The sequence below is a fragment of the Sceloporus occidentalis genome, unplaced genomic scaffold (genome assembly GCF_023333645.1).
Source record: "Sceloporus occidentalis isolate IW3139 unplaced genomic scaffold, rSceOcc1.0.p SCAF_23, whole genome shotgun sequence".
Classification (NCBI taxonomy): Eukaryota; Metazoa; Chordata; class Lepidosauria; order Squamata; family Phrynosomatidae; genus Sceloporus; species Sceloporus occidentalis.
Window position 1 is genome coordinate 13,900,105 of NW_028317003.1, and position 14,757 is coordinate 13,914,861.

General features: G+C 39.1%; 1 protein-coding gene across 1 annotated transcript in view; it reads left to right on the top strand.

Moving 5' to 3' along the window:
* LOC149300846 (rap guanine nucleotide exchange factor 5-like) overlaps positions 1 to 14,757 on the top strand; it is a 65,520-nt gene that overhangs the window by 50,371 nt on the left and 392 nt on the right. Inside the window, exons 8-19 of the mRNA XM_089484883.1 lie at positions 49 to 146; positions 1,397 to 1,427; positions 2,447 to 2,525; positions 3,752 to 3,901; positions 4,970 to 5,061; positions 5,523 to 5,645; positions 6,055 to 6,233; positions 7,811 to 7,901; positions 8,248 to 8,298; positions 9,169 to 9,256; positions 10,305 to 10,369; positions 12,590 to 12,644. Coding sequence (XP_089341009.1) covers positions 49 to 146; positions 1,397 to 1,427; positions 2,447 to 2,525; positions 3,752 to 3,901; positions 4,970 to 5,061; positions 5,523 to 5,645; positions 6,055 to 6,233; positions 7,811 to 7,901; positions 8,248 to 8,298; positions 9,169 to 9,256; positions 10,305 to 10,369; positions 12,590 to 12,644 — 1,102 coding nt within the window. The remainder of the gene's footprint in view (positions 1 to 48; positions 147 to 1,396; positions 1,428 to 2,446; positions 2,526 to 3,751; positions 3,902 to 4,969; positions 5,062 to 5,522; positions 5,646 to 6,054; positions 6,234 to 7,810; positions 7,902 to 8,247; positions 8,299 to 9,168; positions 9,257 to 10,304; positions 10,370 to 12,589; positions 12,645 to 14,757) is intronic.

Consider the following 14,757-nt stretch of genomic DNA (forward strand, 5'->3'; position numbering starts at 1 on the left):
CATAACAAATGAGCCATGATATTTTTGTTGTACTATTTATTTCATTAGACTCTCTATCGCTACGTGCTGGATGATGTTTATGAATATCCCACGCTAGAAAAAGAATTAAAGGAATTTCAAAGAGTGCTGCGAATTCACCGTCGTCAGTAAGTTGTTTTTTTTTTATTGAACTAATTTGCTAAATTCAGGTCACAAGGACACAGGATAAAGAACCAGAGAGGAAGGTTAATGCAGTAATAGAATAAGCGCAAACATGGGTTGAGGGAAAGGAAATATTATCTCTTGATGTATGATAACTATGTTAGGAAGGACAGATGAGCCTTAATCCTGAAGATGGATGGGGCTTTAGTGATTATTCACTAGCAGATACGGTAAATCTATATTTACTATAATTAATGTTTGCTTTGAAGCATTTAAAAAGCCCATCCTTGTCACCCCTTGAGCCAGGTAGCCTTATCTCCTACAGTTTTGCTGCTACCTCCTAATTACCCGAAATGTCTCATTCTGGTCTGTATGGACACATTTCTTCCAATGATTTTCTCTCTGGCTCGGTTCCTTGGGCTGATCAGATGCCAAGGCTTATGGTTTTACACCTTGCACCTTATTCATTGAGATGAGTTGAAGTAGAAGCTTCACTAGGATTACCCATTTATGCATAATGAAGTCAGGGAGTCAGATACAAGTTTTACCATGTCATAAGTCCCAACCTTTATACCGCTGATTCATAGAGCCTTTTTACCAAGGAGAGATCCGTTTTCCAGATACAGCATTGTGTGTGTATGGTCTGCTTGGGGCTTACTTGCCCACACACAGGACAGGGTTAAAGCCTGTGTTGAAACCAGTGCACCCCGACATTAGAATCACAATTTATAATATATAAATTGCATGAAATATAAGAGAGCAGAAGAGTCCGTATCGTAATGATTCATTCAGAATTCTATGGCTGTGTACAGAAACAAGAAAATCTAATTCTTATACAGTTAGCCTTTGTTTCACCTGTGAGCCCAAAGTCCTTTAGGATAATGCAGTTACAGCAATCTTTCGCAGTTTATTTATTTATTCTTACAGTTTTACACCTTGCACCTTATTCATTGAGATGAGTTGAAGTAGAAGCTTCACTAGGATTACCCCTTTATGCATAATGAAGTCAGGGAGCCGAAAACTCTTGGTTTAGTGAATACACACCATATATCCTGGAGCGGAACATATGGGGACATATGGATTAATATGGAGTTAGGCACTGCAGAGACAGAATAATGAGGCGGTGGAGGCATATGGAAAGTGGGTGCCTGATTAAAGATGAGTATGTAAGGGAGAAGACTACAATGCAGTAGGATATGGGGATGATTAGAAGTGGTTGTATCATAAAACATAATGTCTTTTTTATTTTTTTCAGCACGGTTGATGAATACTCACCTCATAGAAAGGTAATACATTTACTTTTATTCTTCTTCCCCCTACTCTGTACTGTAGTTTCAGTATAACATGTACCACTCAGTGATAATGTAAAAAACCTTAAGGCCAGCAGAGAAACAGAGCTGTTCTAATGTTAATGCCATGTACAAATGCCAAGCCTGTTTAAATTCCCTTACTATTTTAACTTTTACCACTTCTGCTGGTAGGCTGTTTTCTACTACCCTCTTTATGAAGTAGAACTTGTTTACATTACATCTAAGCCCCGGACCCTTTAATAATTTGCAATCAAGTGTCCTTTAGGCATTTATGCTCTCCGTGTGTTATCCTATCTGCCATATTGCATCATAGGATAAGATTTCAATGTACGTTATGTTACATTGAATATTGTTGCATTTATACGTACAAGCTTTACCATGTCATAAGTCCCAACCTTTATACCACTGATTCATAGAGCTTTTTTTACCAAGGAGAGATCCGTTTTCCAGATACATCATTGTGTGTGTATGGTCTGCTTGGGGCTTACTTGCCCACACACAGGACAGGGTTAAAGCCTGTGTTGAAACCAGTGCACCCCGACATTAGAATCACAATTTATAATATATAAATTGCATGAAATATAAGAGAGCAGAAGAGTCCGTATCGTAATGATTCATTCAGAATTCTATGGCTGTGTACAGAAACAAGAAAATCTAATTCTTATACAGTTAGCCTTTGTTTCACCTGTGAGCCCAAAGTCCTTTAGGATAATGCAGTTACAGCAATCTTTCGCAGAAGGGCTGATGAATGGATGGTCCGGTTGGCTGTAGGATGAGATGTGAACGGAAACGGTGTTCCGTGAATTTGTCGTGTCAGTAATACTCCCCTTCCCTTCCTTTCTGTAGAACAGAAATGACTAACGCTCATGTTGCCTGTGTTGGGTGGGTAGGTTTCCTTTTCTTGAATTTTGTCAGTTCTTTCTGGGACCATTAAAAAAAACCCTTACAAATGAAATGATTACACGGCTATATTGTTCTTTATCTTTTGCTTACAGAATAAAGCCCTCTTCCACCAATTCAGCCTGAAGGAGAACTGGCTCCAACACAGAGGAAATATTAACGAAATAGAGGAAAGTAAGTAAGAAATGGGTGTTGGGTGGGGAGACCAGGGCCGGCCTTAGGGGTGTGCGACCTGTGCGACCGCACAGGGCGCCATGGTTGCAGGGGCGCCTGACCGGGACTTAGATTAAAGCATCGTTTTTTTTTTTTTAAACTTTATTTAACATCATTCATGTTAAATAAAGTTTTAAAGAAAAAAACGATGCTTTAATCCAAGTCCTGGTCAGGGGCTCCGAGCGGTTGCTCGTGAAGTTCTCAGCAACCGCTCAGCGCCCCTTACTCTCCGTGACTCCGTCACTGTGCCGGCGCTCAACATGAAATGCCGGCAGAGCGAGAAGACGGATGCCTCCCGCTCTCACCGCAGGACTCCGGCAACAAGGTAAGTGTGGGGGGGGGGGGGTAGTTTGAAGGGGGAAAGGGGGGGGGGAGTAGTTTGAAGGGGGGGTGTAGTTTGAAGTGGCGGGGGGGTGTAGTTTGAAGGGACAGAGGGGGGGTGTAGTTTGAAGGGACAGGGGGGGTGTAGTTTGAAGGGGCAGAGGTAGTTTGAAGGGGTAGAGAGGGGGAGTAGTTTGAAGGGGCAGAGGGGGGGGGCGCCAGAGGAGTAGTCCGCACAGGGCGCCACAACGCCTAAGGCCGGCTCTGGGGGAGACTATTTAAAAGTGGAACTCCCACCAAATTGTATTACTAGTTTCACGTTCAAAATAAAGCACAAAATCATTGGGAACTAAATCGTGGAAACTATAATAAACCCAAAAGAAACTAAAATCAACTTTATTACAATATCTATTAAAATGTCCCTTAAGGTGGGGAATATACAGCCTACAATCATAGGGTCATTGTAATCTCACACTAACCATTCTAGTATACTCTTCCTAGACTCTAACCTGCATTCCTATAATAGTATAACGTGGGGCTATCCTATCTGTAAATAACTCCCTTTCTCCTAAAAATCCCATATAGATGATGGGTTACTATGATTAAATATCACACTCTGTATGTAATAACTAAAGCAAATTGTATATACATATATATATATATATATATATATATATATATATTTAAAAAGCCAGCACAATAAATTCTAGAATACTTTCTATTAAGAATAACAGCTGGAACACTAAGATTTTCATTTTCTGTTGCCTTTATACCATACATAGCAGGAAAGCAGAAGCTGACAGTGTGCGAGTTTTATGGCGTTGTCCGTGGAATGCTAAAGCCTGTACCCTTCCTTTTTTGTGCAGTTTTCTGCCGTGTCTACATAACAGATCATTCCTACGTAAGCATCAGAGCTAAAGTATCCAGCTCTGTGCAGGATATATTGAAGATAGTGTGTGAAAGAATTCAGCAACCAGAAGAAGACCTGGCTTTGGTCACTGTCACGTTCTCTGGGGGTAATTTTTATTCTGTTTTCTTTCTACTAAAATCACAAATGTCCATAAAGAAATAATGGTTGCCAATTCCTTGCACGGGTACCCGACACCCCTGGGGGATGCTCTCAGCTGGATGATCGCTTCCAAGGCACAGAACGTCTAGCAAGAGTGTTGTTACCATAGCGACAGCTGGTTCACGGGTCCTGAGTCTTGACTCTCTAGGCAGATCTTTGCTTACTTTAGAAATACACATCACAGGCTTGCGCGTTTTCAATAAATCTTTTATTTCACAGTCCGAAATGAATTTCTTAGCTTTTTAAAACAAAAAGTTTCTTAGAAAATGGGAAATCTTGTGAGTTTTAATTTAGAGGCCACTGTGAGCGAAGGAGGCATGCAAGCTGCAGCATAGCTATGGTGAGAGAAGTGAGACAAAACGTCCTCGGGTGCTTAAATTAAAGTTTTTGCCTTTTCTTAGCTCAGTACTACCGAAGGTATCACCCATGTGATTTCAAAAATGTTATCTAAGGTTTGAGTTCTATAAATAACCTTGTTTCCTACTTAAAAAAAATAAAATAAAAAAGGAAAAAAAAAAATAATATATCACGATTTGAGTTTCAAGAAACATATTATTTTTATGTTGGTGAGAAGTATATCATTATTGAATGCTTGCAGTATTTCTTAATGCTTAGGGTGCCATATGGTTTCATTTTAAGCATCCATCATAAAGCCTGGAGACTTCTACCCCTGCACCATAAAATCCACAGCCCGAAGGCACCTATTCTGTAATATTTTTCTCTCTCAAATCATTTATATTTATAGTTAGCCAGACCCTGTTGAGGTAACAACGTAATTATGTTACAGTATATGGTGCTTTTACTTGTGTTCAATTCTTTATAAACACAAGCTGTTGGGTCTTCGTTGTAAGAACAAGGGTGCATTTTCAAATTAAATGGATTCTGTATTTCCCTTTTTCTTAAAAAAATTAAAAGACTAGTTTTTCATCTTGTCTTTTTGGAAATAATATAATCTATAGTATAGAGTAGCGATATGGAATGCTAATCATTCTTGGTGAATGTTTTTTTTTCATAGAAAAACATGAACTACTTCCAACAGAAATGGCCCTTGTCAAGTCCCTGGAATCAACCAGTCGCATTTATACTTACAGGAAAACTGCTACACTGGTAAGAGATGTTGGGTCGCTAGGTTTTTTTGTAGATGCATGTTAATTCCCACCATAAATAAACTGACTAGCATCGCAATACCAAGACATGCCCATGCTGTCTAAACCCCTACTTCTTAAGTAAAAGTGAAAAGTTGTCTGGCGCAGAGGGGGTTAATTAAAGAACAAAGCGCACTTCATTTTTATGATGAGATCTGCCTGGTCAGTTCCTTTATAATTGAATTGCTGACCAGAGTACTTTGCTCAACGAGTATCAATTCATCACACTCTTCACCGCCTTCAAGGCCTCTTCCTAAATTGACTGAATAATCTTATCGAAGGGGAACAAGCGTGAAAAAAATCAAGTGCACTCCCAGCGGATCGCTCCTCCAAACATTTGTAATTTTTTTAATCGTCTTCATAGTCAGACCAAAACATTTACACCACGTGTCCTTTTTTCCCCCCCGCTCTGCTATGGTGTAGAATCCTTTTGCAGAGAACGAGGAGACGCAGCACAGATCAGTGAGGATACTCGGGATGAACACCTGGGATATTGCTTTGGAATTGACCAGCTTCGACTGGAGTCTCTTTAATTCGATTCACGAGGTGAGACGGCGAAGTGATGCCATCGTACCGTTAAGATTAGCACTTGGAAAGTTGTGGTTAGGAATGCCTGGAAATAAACACAGCCGGATTTGATATTGAATGGTCATGATATCACTGGTTGCTATGGTGATAAGACAAAACCTGCATTGATCTTGTCCATACAATATATATACATACATGTACTGTGCGTGTGTTCAGAGCTTCCGCATGTTGTACATTAGTACGCAGTATCTAATTTTAAGTGCGTCTCTTGCATTTGTTGCCTATGCCTTGCCTTTCAAGCCTTAATTAAGTGCGGGGACCATCAGTAGTCTTTGTGCCAAAAGTCCTTGCGTGTAAATCCGGCTCTGTGTACGGTGGATACATTGTAAAGAAATACGAGTAAAATCCATTTTCCTTTGTTTTGCAGCAAGAGCTTATTTACTTCACGTTCAGCAGACAGGGGAAGAGTGAAAACACGCTGAACCTGAACCTGCTCCTTCAGAGATGTAATGAAGTCCAGCTCTGGGTGGCCACCGAGATCCTGCTCTGTAACCAGCTGGTTAAGCGAGTGCAGCTGGTTAAAAAGTTCATCAAAATCGCTGCTCAGTAAGTAGAAATATCTTCGTTCTGAGCTCCCGGAAGTGCAGGAGAGGAACGAAAGACAGAAGGATTTGGGTCTCAATGAGGGCCTTGCAAGGTCTGCTTTTACTAATCCAGACCTCATGCCATCTTGATCTATTCCAACATGGTTAAACCAGAAAGGCCCATGGCCCGTAGCCTTTTGCGCTTGGTAACTGTAGACCCAGTGACAGGACAGTAATGGATATTATTCTGGGGAAGAATGTTTGGGGACCCTATTCTTTTTCCTTAAGATCATAAATAAAAACTGCAGTTATTGTACTTTACAATTATATTATTTTTCTTTTACATTTGATGAAAAGATTTGCTTTTTGCTCCTTGACATACAAATACTGTAGGCGTTTCTGCCTAACACTGCTGAGACAGACTTTAAGATGTCCCAGTAGTCTAGCCAGAGATTGTTTTTACAATGTGTGTGATTCTAAGTGGACATTGCCTGTTGTCTGGAGTTTAGACCGAATGAATCAGCTGGCACCCTTGTTCTGTTTATAGAGTCCTGACGTTTTATCCGGATGTAGTAGACTCCCCAATGATTTACCATTTTCACACAGACACGCTCTGCCTCCAATCCTATTAGTCGGTAATAATTTATCACCATTCCTATTACACTCTTTGCAGAAGGGTTATGCAGTATTCTCACTTAACATTTAACCATTTGATTGAATCCACTGGAGAAAAAGAAAAGCATGCAATTCAAATGAACATCTGGTTACTATGATGTTAGATGTTTGACGATATAAAAAGTAATTCCTGAGAATGTTTCCTATTCGAACATTTAAGTTACGTTATGAGATCATTACATGGAGTTTCCAATGTAAGACATGAAGCACAATATCTAAGATTTAGTGATTGACTTACTATGCTGTGCTTAACAACGTCTGGAATTTCTGTATGGTTTATGATCCCTCATTCCTTGAGGCCAGGAGGAAAAACGTCTATACATATTCTATTTGCAATTCAATTTTCGAAATTAATTTGTGAAACACAACTCGGAGCCAGTGCTGCCGAGGGCATAAATTGAGTTTAGACATAGCATATGCTTATTTCCCATGTGCCAAAGCCCATTCTGATTTAGAGAGTCATTATTTTAAATATGCATTACCTTGAAGTGTAGAATGACCAATTTCAACTGTCTGCAGTAGACCAAAATTGGCTTACTCATGATATTATTTTTGCACAACAAAAGTGATATCTCCAGTACACTGATATAATCAGGATGCATTCGTTATCTTACTGATAGGTAGAGACAAAAACTAGCAATTAGTAGCATTCACGTGAGCGGAATGTTGCACAAAAAGCAAATTACAAATGAATACTTCACATAAAGGATAAATATGTGCAAGCAAATGTGTAGATGAAATGATATCCGTTCTCGCTTGCTCATGAACGAGCTGGCCTGTAACCGCCATGGACTGGTCATCATCGCGAATGATTGAGCTCACAACCTACCCACCAGCATAGAGGTAGTTTATAACTGTGTAGAAACAGAATATTGAAACAAATAAACCATTACGTTTAAGTGCACGTTTCATTTTCTTCTACAGCTGTAAAGCCCAGCGGAACTTGAACTCTTTCTTTGCCATTATAATGGGTCTGAACACGGCATCTGTAAGTCGGCTTTCTCAAACCTGGGAGGTAAGAAGTTAGGTTGTGTGTTACCTATAATGCACGAAATACAACTCTTACTCCATAAATGTTATCATAGGCTGTGATTTTATTGTCTGGTGATATATTTTTTTGCGTTTTGTAGTGCTACAAATGTCGCATCACTCTTTGTTGTTTTTAATTACAACAAATTCACACAACAGAAGAGGAAGCCTTTTGGAATGAGAGATAGTTGGTCATGTTTCAGTCCCAGGTCCTTGTACTTGTTATTCAGTGCACATCCAGTACTGTGGAGTGTATGGGAAGCTAGCAGGAGCCTTCAAAGCTTCAGGATTGTTGCTCACACATTATGAATTCTCTTTCTTTTCTTTCCAAGAAAATCCCAGGAAAGTTGAAGAAACTCTTCTCTGAACTTGAAAGCCTGACGGTGAGTGCATGTTCTTTTTATTTCTAGATTTTCATCGATTCTCACTGCTAGTAACAGTAATTTCTTTAAATTAACTGGTGACCAATGGAACACTTATTTTGTTTTTGCAAGACCAGGAAACGACTCGAGCAAACATTGGTACATTTACCAGGAAAAGGAGCTTTGAAACAATACACAAACTGTAAATTAAATATAAACTTTAATCTACTGGGATTGTTTCATGCTCAGGGCCTTTCCAGAAGCCTTTCTTTTGTGTTTCATACATAACTATTTAAAATATAACCTTGTAGACCCGCTGTCCTAATGATGTATGTGCTGTACAGATAAGCTTCTCAAAGTCAGTCCTCGATGCTCACCACAGGCAGAGTTGCTTTTTGATTTCCAAAATTCTGGCAAAATGATCCACCTTGTATTGAAAACAATGTGATATGGTCCTGTTCTTGAACATCCTCTACCAGCTCTAATACTTTTTCCCCAGATGGCCATCTAGCAGAAAAGAGCATCAACTGCAGATCTATAGAAGTCTGTATCCATCCAATCAGAAGGCAGAACATATTCTTTCAAACAACATGTTATGAAATGTAAAGGAAATCTGAAACACTGGAATCTTTTTTTTAACCTGGGGTCCGTTTTAGATTTTCTTTGTCTAGGAATACATCCTCAGTTTTAACCCCGCTTAAATTGTCTAATGAGCTTACAACCCATTTATTTTAAGTAGTTCATGCCTTCTTCTTGTGAACATACATGATGTCTCTAGAACTATATTTGCTCTCTGTCGCACGCGTTGTATTTTCCTGAGGTCTATATTGACAGTCTGAAACATTTCCTTCAATAGGTCAATGACCTCTTATTTTCCATCTCATGTTCTAGGATCCGTCTCTGAATCACAAAGCATACCGAGATACCTTTAAGAAAATGAAGCCACCGAAAATTCCCTTCATGCCCTTGCTTCTCAAAGGTAATCAATATGAATGAATTAACATCTATATTGTGGAGAGGAAGAATGAGGAGTTTTCAAAGGCTGCAAAGCAGTCTCATTGCTTAGATGATGAGAACCAACAAACCCTTTGACACACCTAGACCTCACTGACAGTGTTCATTTAAAAGTCATTGCTCATAGATTAGTGCTGGCACCGCTTGTGTAAGTCTGCAAGAAGCTTTTATACCATACCACAGATCAGATCAATAATGCTAATCACAGACAATGAAGAAGACTTCTGCAAAGAGCAATGATTTTTTCTATGAGCAGACTAGATGGGCTGTATGGCACGTGGCAACGCCCTTAACACCACATACGAAGTTTCCAGCATTGGAGTTATTTCTCCATGTATTTTTTTCTATTGTATTCCTGTTATGCAATATTTTTCTAAACGTAGGCATGGATATCTTGATGGCTGATTGACTTGGACTTTAGGGGTTAATTTGGTATCCTTTTACCGTTTGATTCAGGCAGGGGCAGGAAGTTTAGGGTATAGGTTTCTAATGATTTGTGGAAGACTGTTGCAGCTTATGCGTATAGCACGTGTATGCTGCTCTTAAATAACTCCTGGCACTTAAAATACAGCTGTATCCATGCCGGTTAGCATGCAAATCACATCAGTGCTTTGATATCATTTGACATTGACTGGAGCACTCTTCAAGCATCTTGGGCTATTAAAATTTAATTAATTTATGTCCTTGCTAATGTTGAGCTATTCCTGAATTTAAAGTGGCTAAATCTCCAGTCATTAATCAACCTGCAGGCTGATCCATACTTTTGCAATTACTAATTAGTGTGTTTGTAATAGGTGTGTGTATAAAAGATAGATAGATAGAAACAACTCTTCCTTGACAAGAACAAGAGGCATTGTATCCTTACAAATAACTAGAGGAATCACTGGATGCAGAGCCTTTACAATAATTACCTTTTAGCCCCCTGGGTGCCAGAGCAATGCATTTTATTCTCTGTGATAAGACAAAAGCAATGTTCTAATAAAATATGAAATATAGACTTATTTTTCTTCCAGATGTTACCTTCATTCATGAAGGAAATAAAACGTTTTTGGACAACCTTGTAAATTTTGAAAAGCTGGTAAGTAATCGTATTTGTTGACTATTTTAATGCTTAAAAAAATGTATATTAGTGGTTACTTCTGTTTAGCTCCTGCATATCCTGCAGATTTAAGAACATTATGGAGGCTAAACATGTGAATAAGTATCACATTCTCCGATGGGGTCTGGTCTCGGGGTTGAACCTAGCTGCGATCCACAGAGGGGGTGGTGGATCAGGCAGCCGTGCACAGCGTTTCATATATTTCAGGTCTTACCAAAATAAAACTAGCATGATTATTCCTTTAATAAATATTGGAGACTTTAAGGTTATTTCTTTTATTGGGCCAACATAGAAAAATACATAACCTTATAAGCTTTCTGGACCTCTGAGATCCTCTTCAGAGGCGAGACCTCAAAGGTCCTCAAAGTGTATGTGAATAAACATCTTGTTCTATGTTGGCCTAATAAACAGTTTCACCTTGGACTAAAGGCTCTATCTTCTCTATCTCTCCGTTATGGCCATATCAATTTTGTTACTGAGCCTTCAAAACACTTGAAAGAACAGCAACCTATTTGGAGAGTCTTTTCACTGTTTTTTGTCTCTCTTAATATCATACTGGAACTGATGGTAAATTATGGATAAGCTGAAAATAGCTTCCTGTGTCTATCGCGTTGGCCAGATTCTCAGACCTCACAACATGTGAGTCATTTTCTTTTTTGAGAGGATGTGAAAATACTGTCAACAACTCTTAAAAACACATGGATGCCGAAGCTCTTGGATGTGCGCCCTGTGTTTTCTGCCTATTGTTTTTCTTCTCCTGTGCTGGGGGCTTTGTTCCTGTGCAGGAACACAATGTCGCTCGAGCGCTGTTTGTATACAACCTCATGTCCAGATGTGGAAAGAAGTTCAAAGTGAGCTACACTTTTACAGACACATTTTTGGCTTCAGCTACAGGGTGTTTTATCTAATAAATTATGATTCACTTCTCTCTGTTTATTCTAGATTTTAATTTTTTTTTTTTAACTTTTGAATATTGTTAGGTTAGCTATTTTTATCACCAGTCTATTGTTGAACTTTTACAGAGGATTTCATGAGTCTAGCAGTTCATGATACTCTTTCTTTCGTGGAATAAACAGGTTCATTTTAATTTTGAGGTCAATATAAAATGCTAATCATATTTTTAAAATCCTACCTAGTTTTTAACTCAATCTAATATTATGAACATTATTCCTAGCACTGCTGAGTGCCCAAATAAACTTGTTAATAAATTATGCCAGGAACACAGGCTCAAAATGTATTGGGCGATAGAGCCCTATCTGAGGTCTTACATGCCTTACTAACCTTTTTAAATAATCTAAAAGTTGCCGTTGTTTCAAAGGTGAGAGGCATGGCTTGGGGACGCAGCTTTACAAGATTTGTGTGTAGATTTTTACTTGTTAATAAAAACTATGGACAGAGGGATCTCTCTTGATTTAATTTCTATATTTCCCTAAAATTTACAATTCTAAGGTACAGCTCCTTAGGACAATAATAATTATTTATGGATCTTTCATATAATTAAAATACTAGGTGGGTAATGACTCTGTGGGAGAACAAAATGTCCCGGAACATAGTTTCCCTGGCACGCAGAGGGTTACGATTCCTAATAGTTAACCTCTCTGGAATCATCAGCATGAGGAGGCCAAGTACCAATGTGTGATATTATGGTAATAGAAGACTGGAAGAAAAGCATTATCTACATCCAACACATGGTGACTTTCAGCATAATCCTAGATTTTCTCCAAACACGCTTCGGAACAGCGCTTTTATTTTAAAATGCAACACTGCTCCTTTTACTTAAACATTAAATTACATTTCGAAGTGTGCGAGAACCACCACGCTGAGCGGCCACGGGAATTAATTAAATGCTTATTAAGAATAAGTTGCGCACGTTAAGCAGCAGTAGCTCCAAATGTATATTTATTGGCGGGCTGGCATTTTCCATGGATTCTGCACAAAGGAGGAGCTTTGGCACATGGAAGTGTAATTAAGTGATGCAACTCCTCTTGGCTGCCCTGGCATGCAAGTTAAATCGTTTATAAGAAGATTAGAATAATTGTCGTAATGATTTAGAAAATAATGCATTTCTTTGCACAGCATGTACAATTCAGATGCATAAAATCGCATGAGGTGTGTACTTTTATAAAGACAAGCATTCAGTTCGCTCCATACGTTTGTTTGCGATACGCATTAACAATATGTACCCTTTATTTTTCCCAGCATATGATAGCAGACACAGTGCGGTCACTTAGATACTGCCGGAATAACCAGTTTGGTAAGTGAGAAAAAAAAACCATATCTAACTTTTTTATTAATTTTGTTAATTGTTAATATTATTTTGGGAATATTGATTTTGATGAGTAAGAGTATTTATTTTATCAGTGTTAAAATGATAATTATTGGTAGGTGGTGACAGTAGCTGTTTATACATTAGGTTCCCTAGGACAAATGGAATTTATTAAAAGCCCAAACTCAATTAATTCATAATGTGTACTGGACAACAAAGTATGACCCATTTGGCTTGTGTTTTGTTAATGGGCTGTATGTTGTAGTGTTGAGGGACAAATGGAACAAGATGCAAATCTACATCAATCAATGTATTCCTTTTTAAGAAAAAATTCCATTAAAAGGGCTTTCTAGCCATCATTTGCACTTAATGACTCCTTTAAATTAATAGTTTGTTTTTTTGGTCCTTTGCAAATGCATGGAATGATTCAGCAGAATAACCTTCTCTGCATTTTCATTGTGCCCCCTTACCTTACATGATAGTTTTCCCTTTAAATTTTGAATATATTTTTAATAATTGAGTCTGTAATGTTTATTCTCACAAATGATGTTTCCTTGTATCTTGATTTATGGTAATGCCGTATAATTATGGCACCGAAATCAAGTATTCTGCACAGTTTCTTCCAGTAAAATGCCATTATTAATTTACGGTGTTAGCACAGTAGTCTCCAGGATATGACTATTTGGAGAATCACAGAGATGAAAACACCCCTAGAAGCGTTTTATTAAATTTGTGAATTTTACTAATTTCCTAAATGTCGAAGAGGCTTCTGCTTTTTGGGTAAACGCATGTTTAGCATCATGTAGCAGCCGTCTCAAGCAAAGGCAGAACAGAACATACCTGGACATTGTCATTTTTATTATGTACTTTACATTCCATCTCGAAATAATTTAGATGGAGGCATGAATTCCGAATCTGCAGAGCGAACGTCATTTACATTCCAATAGAACACAATGTATTTTCAGCTCAGGCCTAAAAGCTTGCCATCATTCTTTAGCAAGTCCAGTCTTTCCACTTTCAAATACAAAATTCATTGGCACGCTGAATTAAGCCACTCAGTAAACTGCTAAATTCCTAGAATTATCTTTCCCTAAAGAGGAAGGTGGTAAGAATTATTTCCTTCTTATATCCAATATTGCCTTGCTTTGCATTTCTGTATCCTCATGTAGAACCCCATATACCAGCATTTGGGGAGTGAAGGTTCATTTGCGCTGCAAATTGACAGAATTGGTTGTGGGATTAATAAGGATCACGGCTGTATGTGCACTGTGGAGACGAGTGGAAAGCTGTATAGTTTGATAACACGTTAATGGCAAAGCAGGTCTTTGATGGTGGTCCTTGATGGACGTTGCAGCTCAGCTAGGATTGAATAGCATGTCGTGGGCATGAGGGATTAATGGAGAGCGTATTGTCTATCATATGTTACTTTGCCCTGCAGTATTGTGATCAGCTGCCTCATCTTCAGCGCTTTCATGAAGTACAAGTGGTGCTACAGAAAGCCAGACATGCCCAGGGTCAGGTTTACTCTCCAAGTGTGACAAAGGTACTGGTGCCCCCTATGCTCTAATAAATGACTGTGTGCAAGTCATTGGTGAAAAACTTCCATGAAATGAAAAAAAGCACGGCAAAAAAAACAAGAACAAGCAAGAAAGTACACATTTTCAATAATGAGTAGTTGCCAGTGAGTTCCAAAAATGTCTAAAATATTTTTTCATGCCGACCGAGAATCAGCCCAGCTTGTGTGTTTTTTTTTCTAACACTAATAGATGATTGACATCTAGAGGATATCTGGTAATGCAGGGGATAGAGGGACCGGGCAAAAAACTTGCAGGCGCGGGCGGTCTTTCTGGGGCTGCGGGCGGTCAGACACTGTACCTGCGGGTCCCGGTAATCCTGCGCAGTCCCGCAAGGCTGCCTTTTCGCTGCTCCATTACAGTGTCTCCTATCTTGCTCCACCCATGAACAAGGCGGAGTCACGTGATGTGACATCACATCCTGTGACCCCGCCTTGTTCCTGGGCGGAGCAAGAGAAGAGACGCTGTGAGGGAACAACTCAAGGGCAGCCTTGCGGGACTGCGCGGGAAATCAGGTAAGGAGGCGG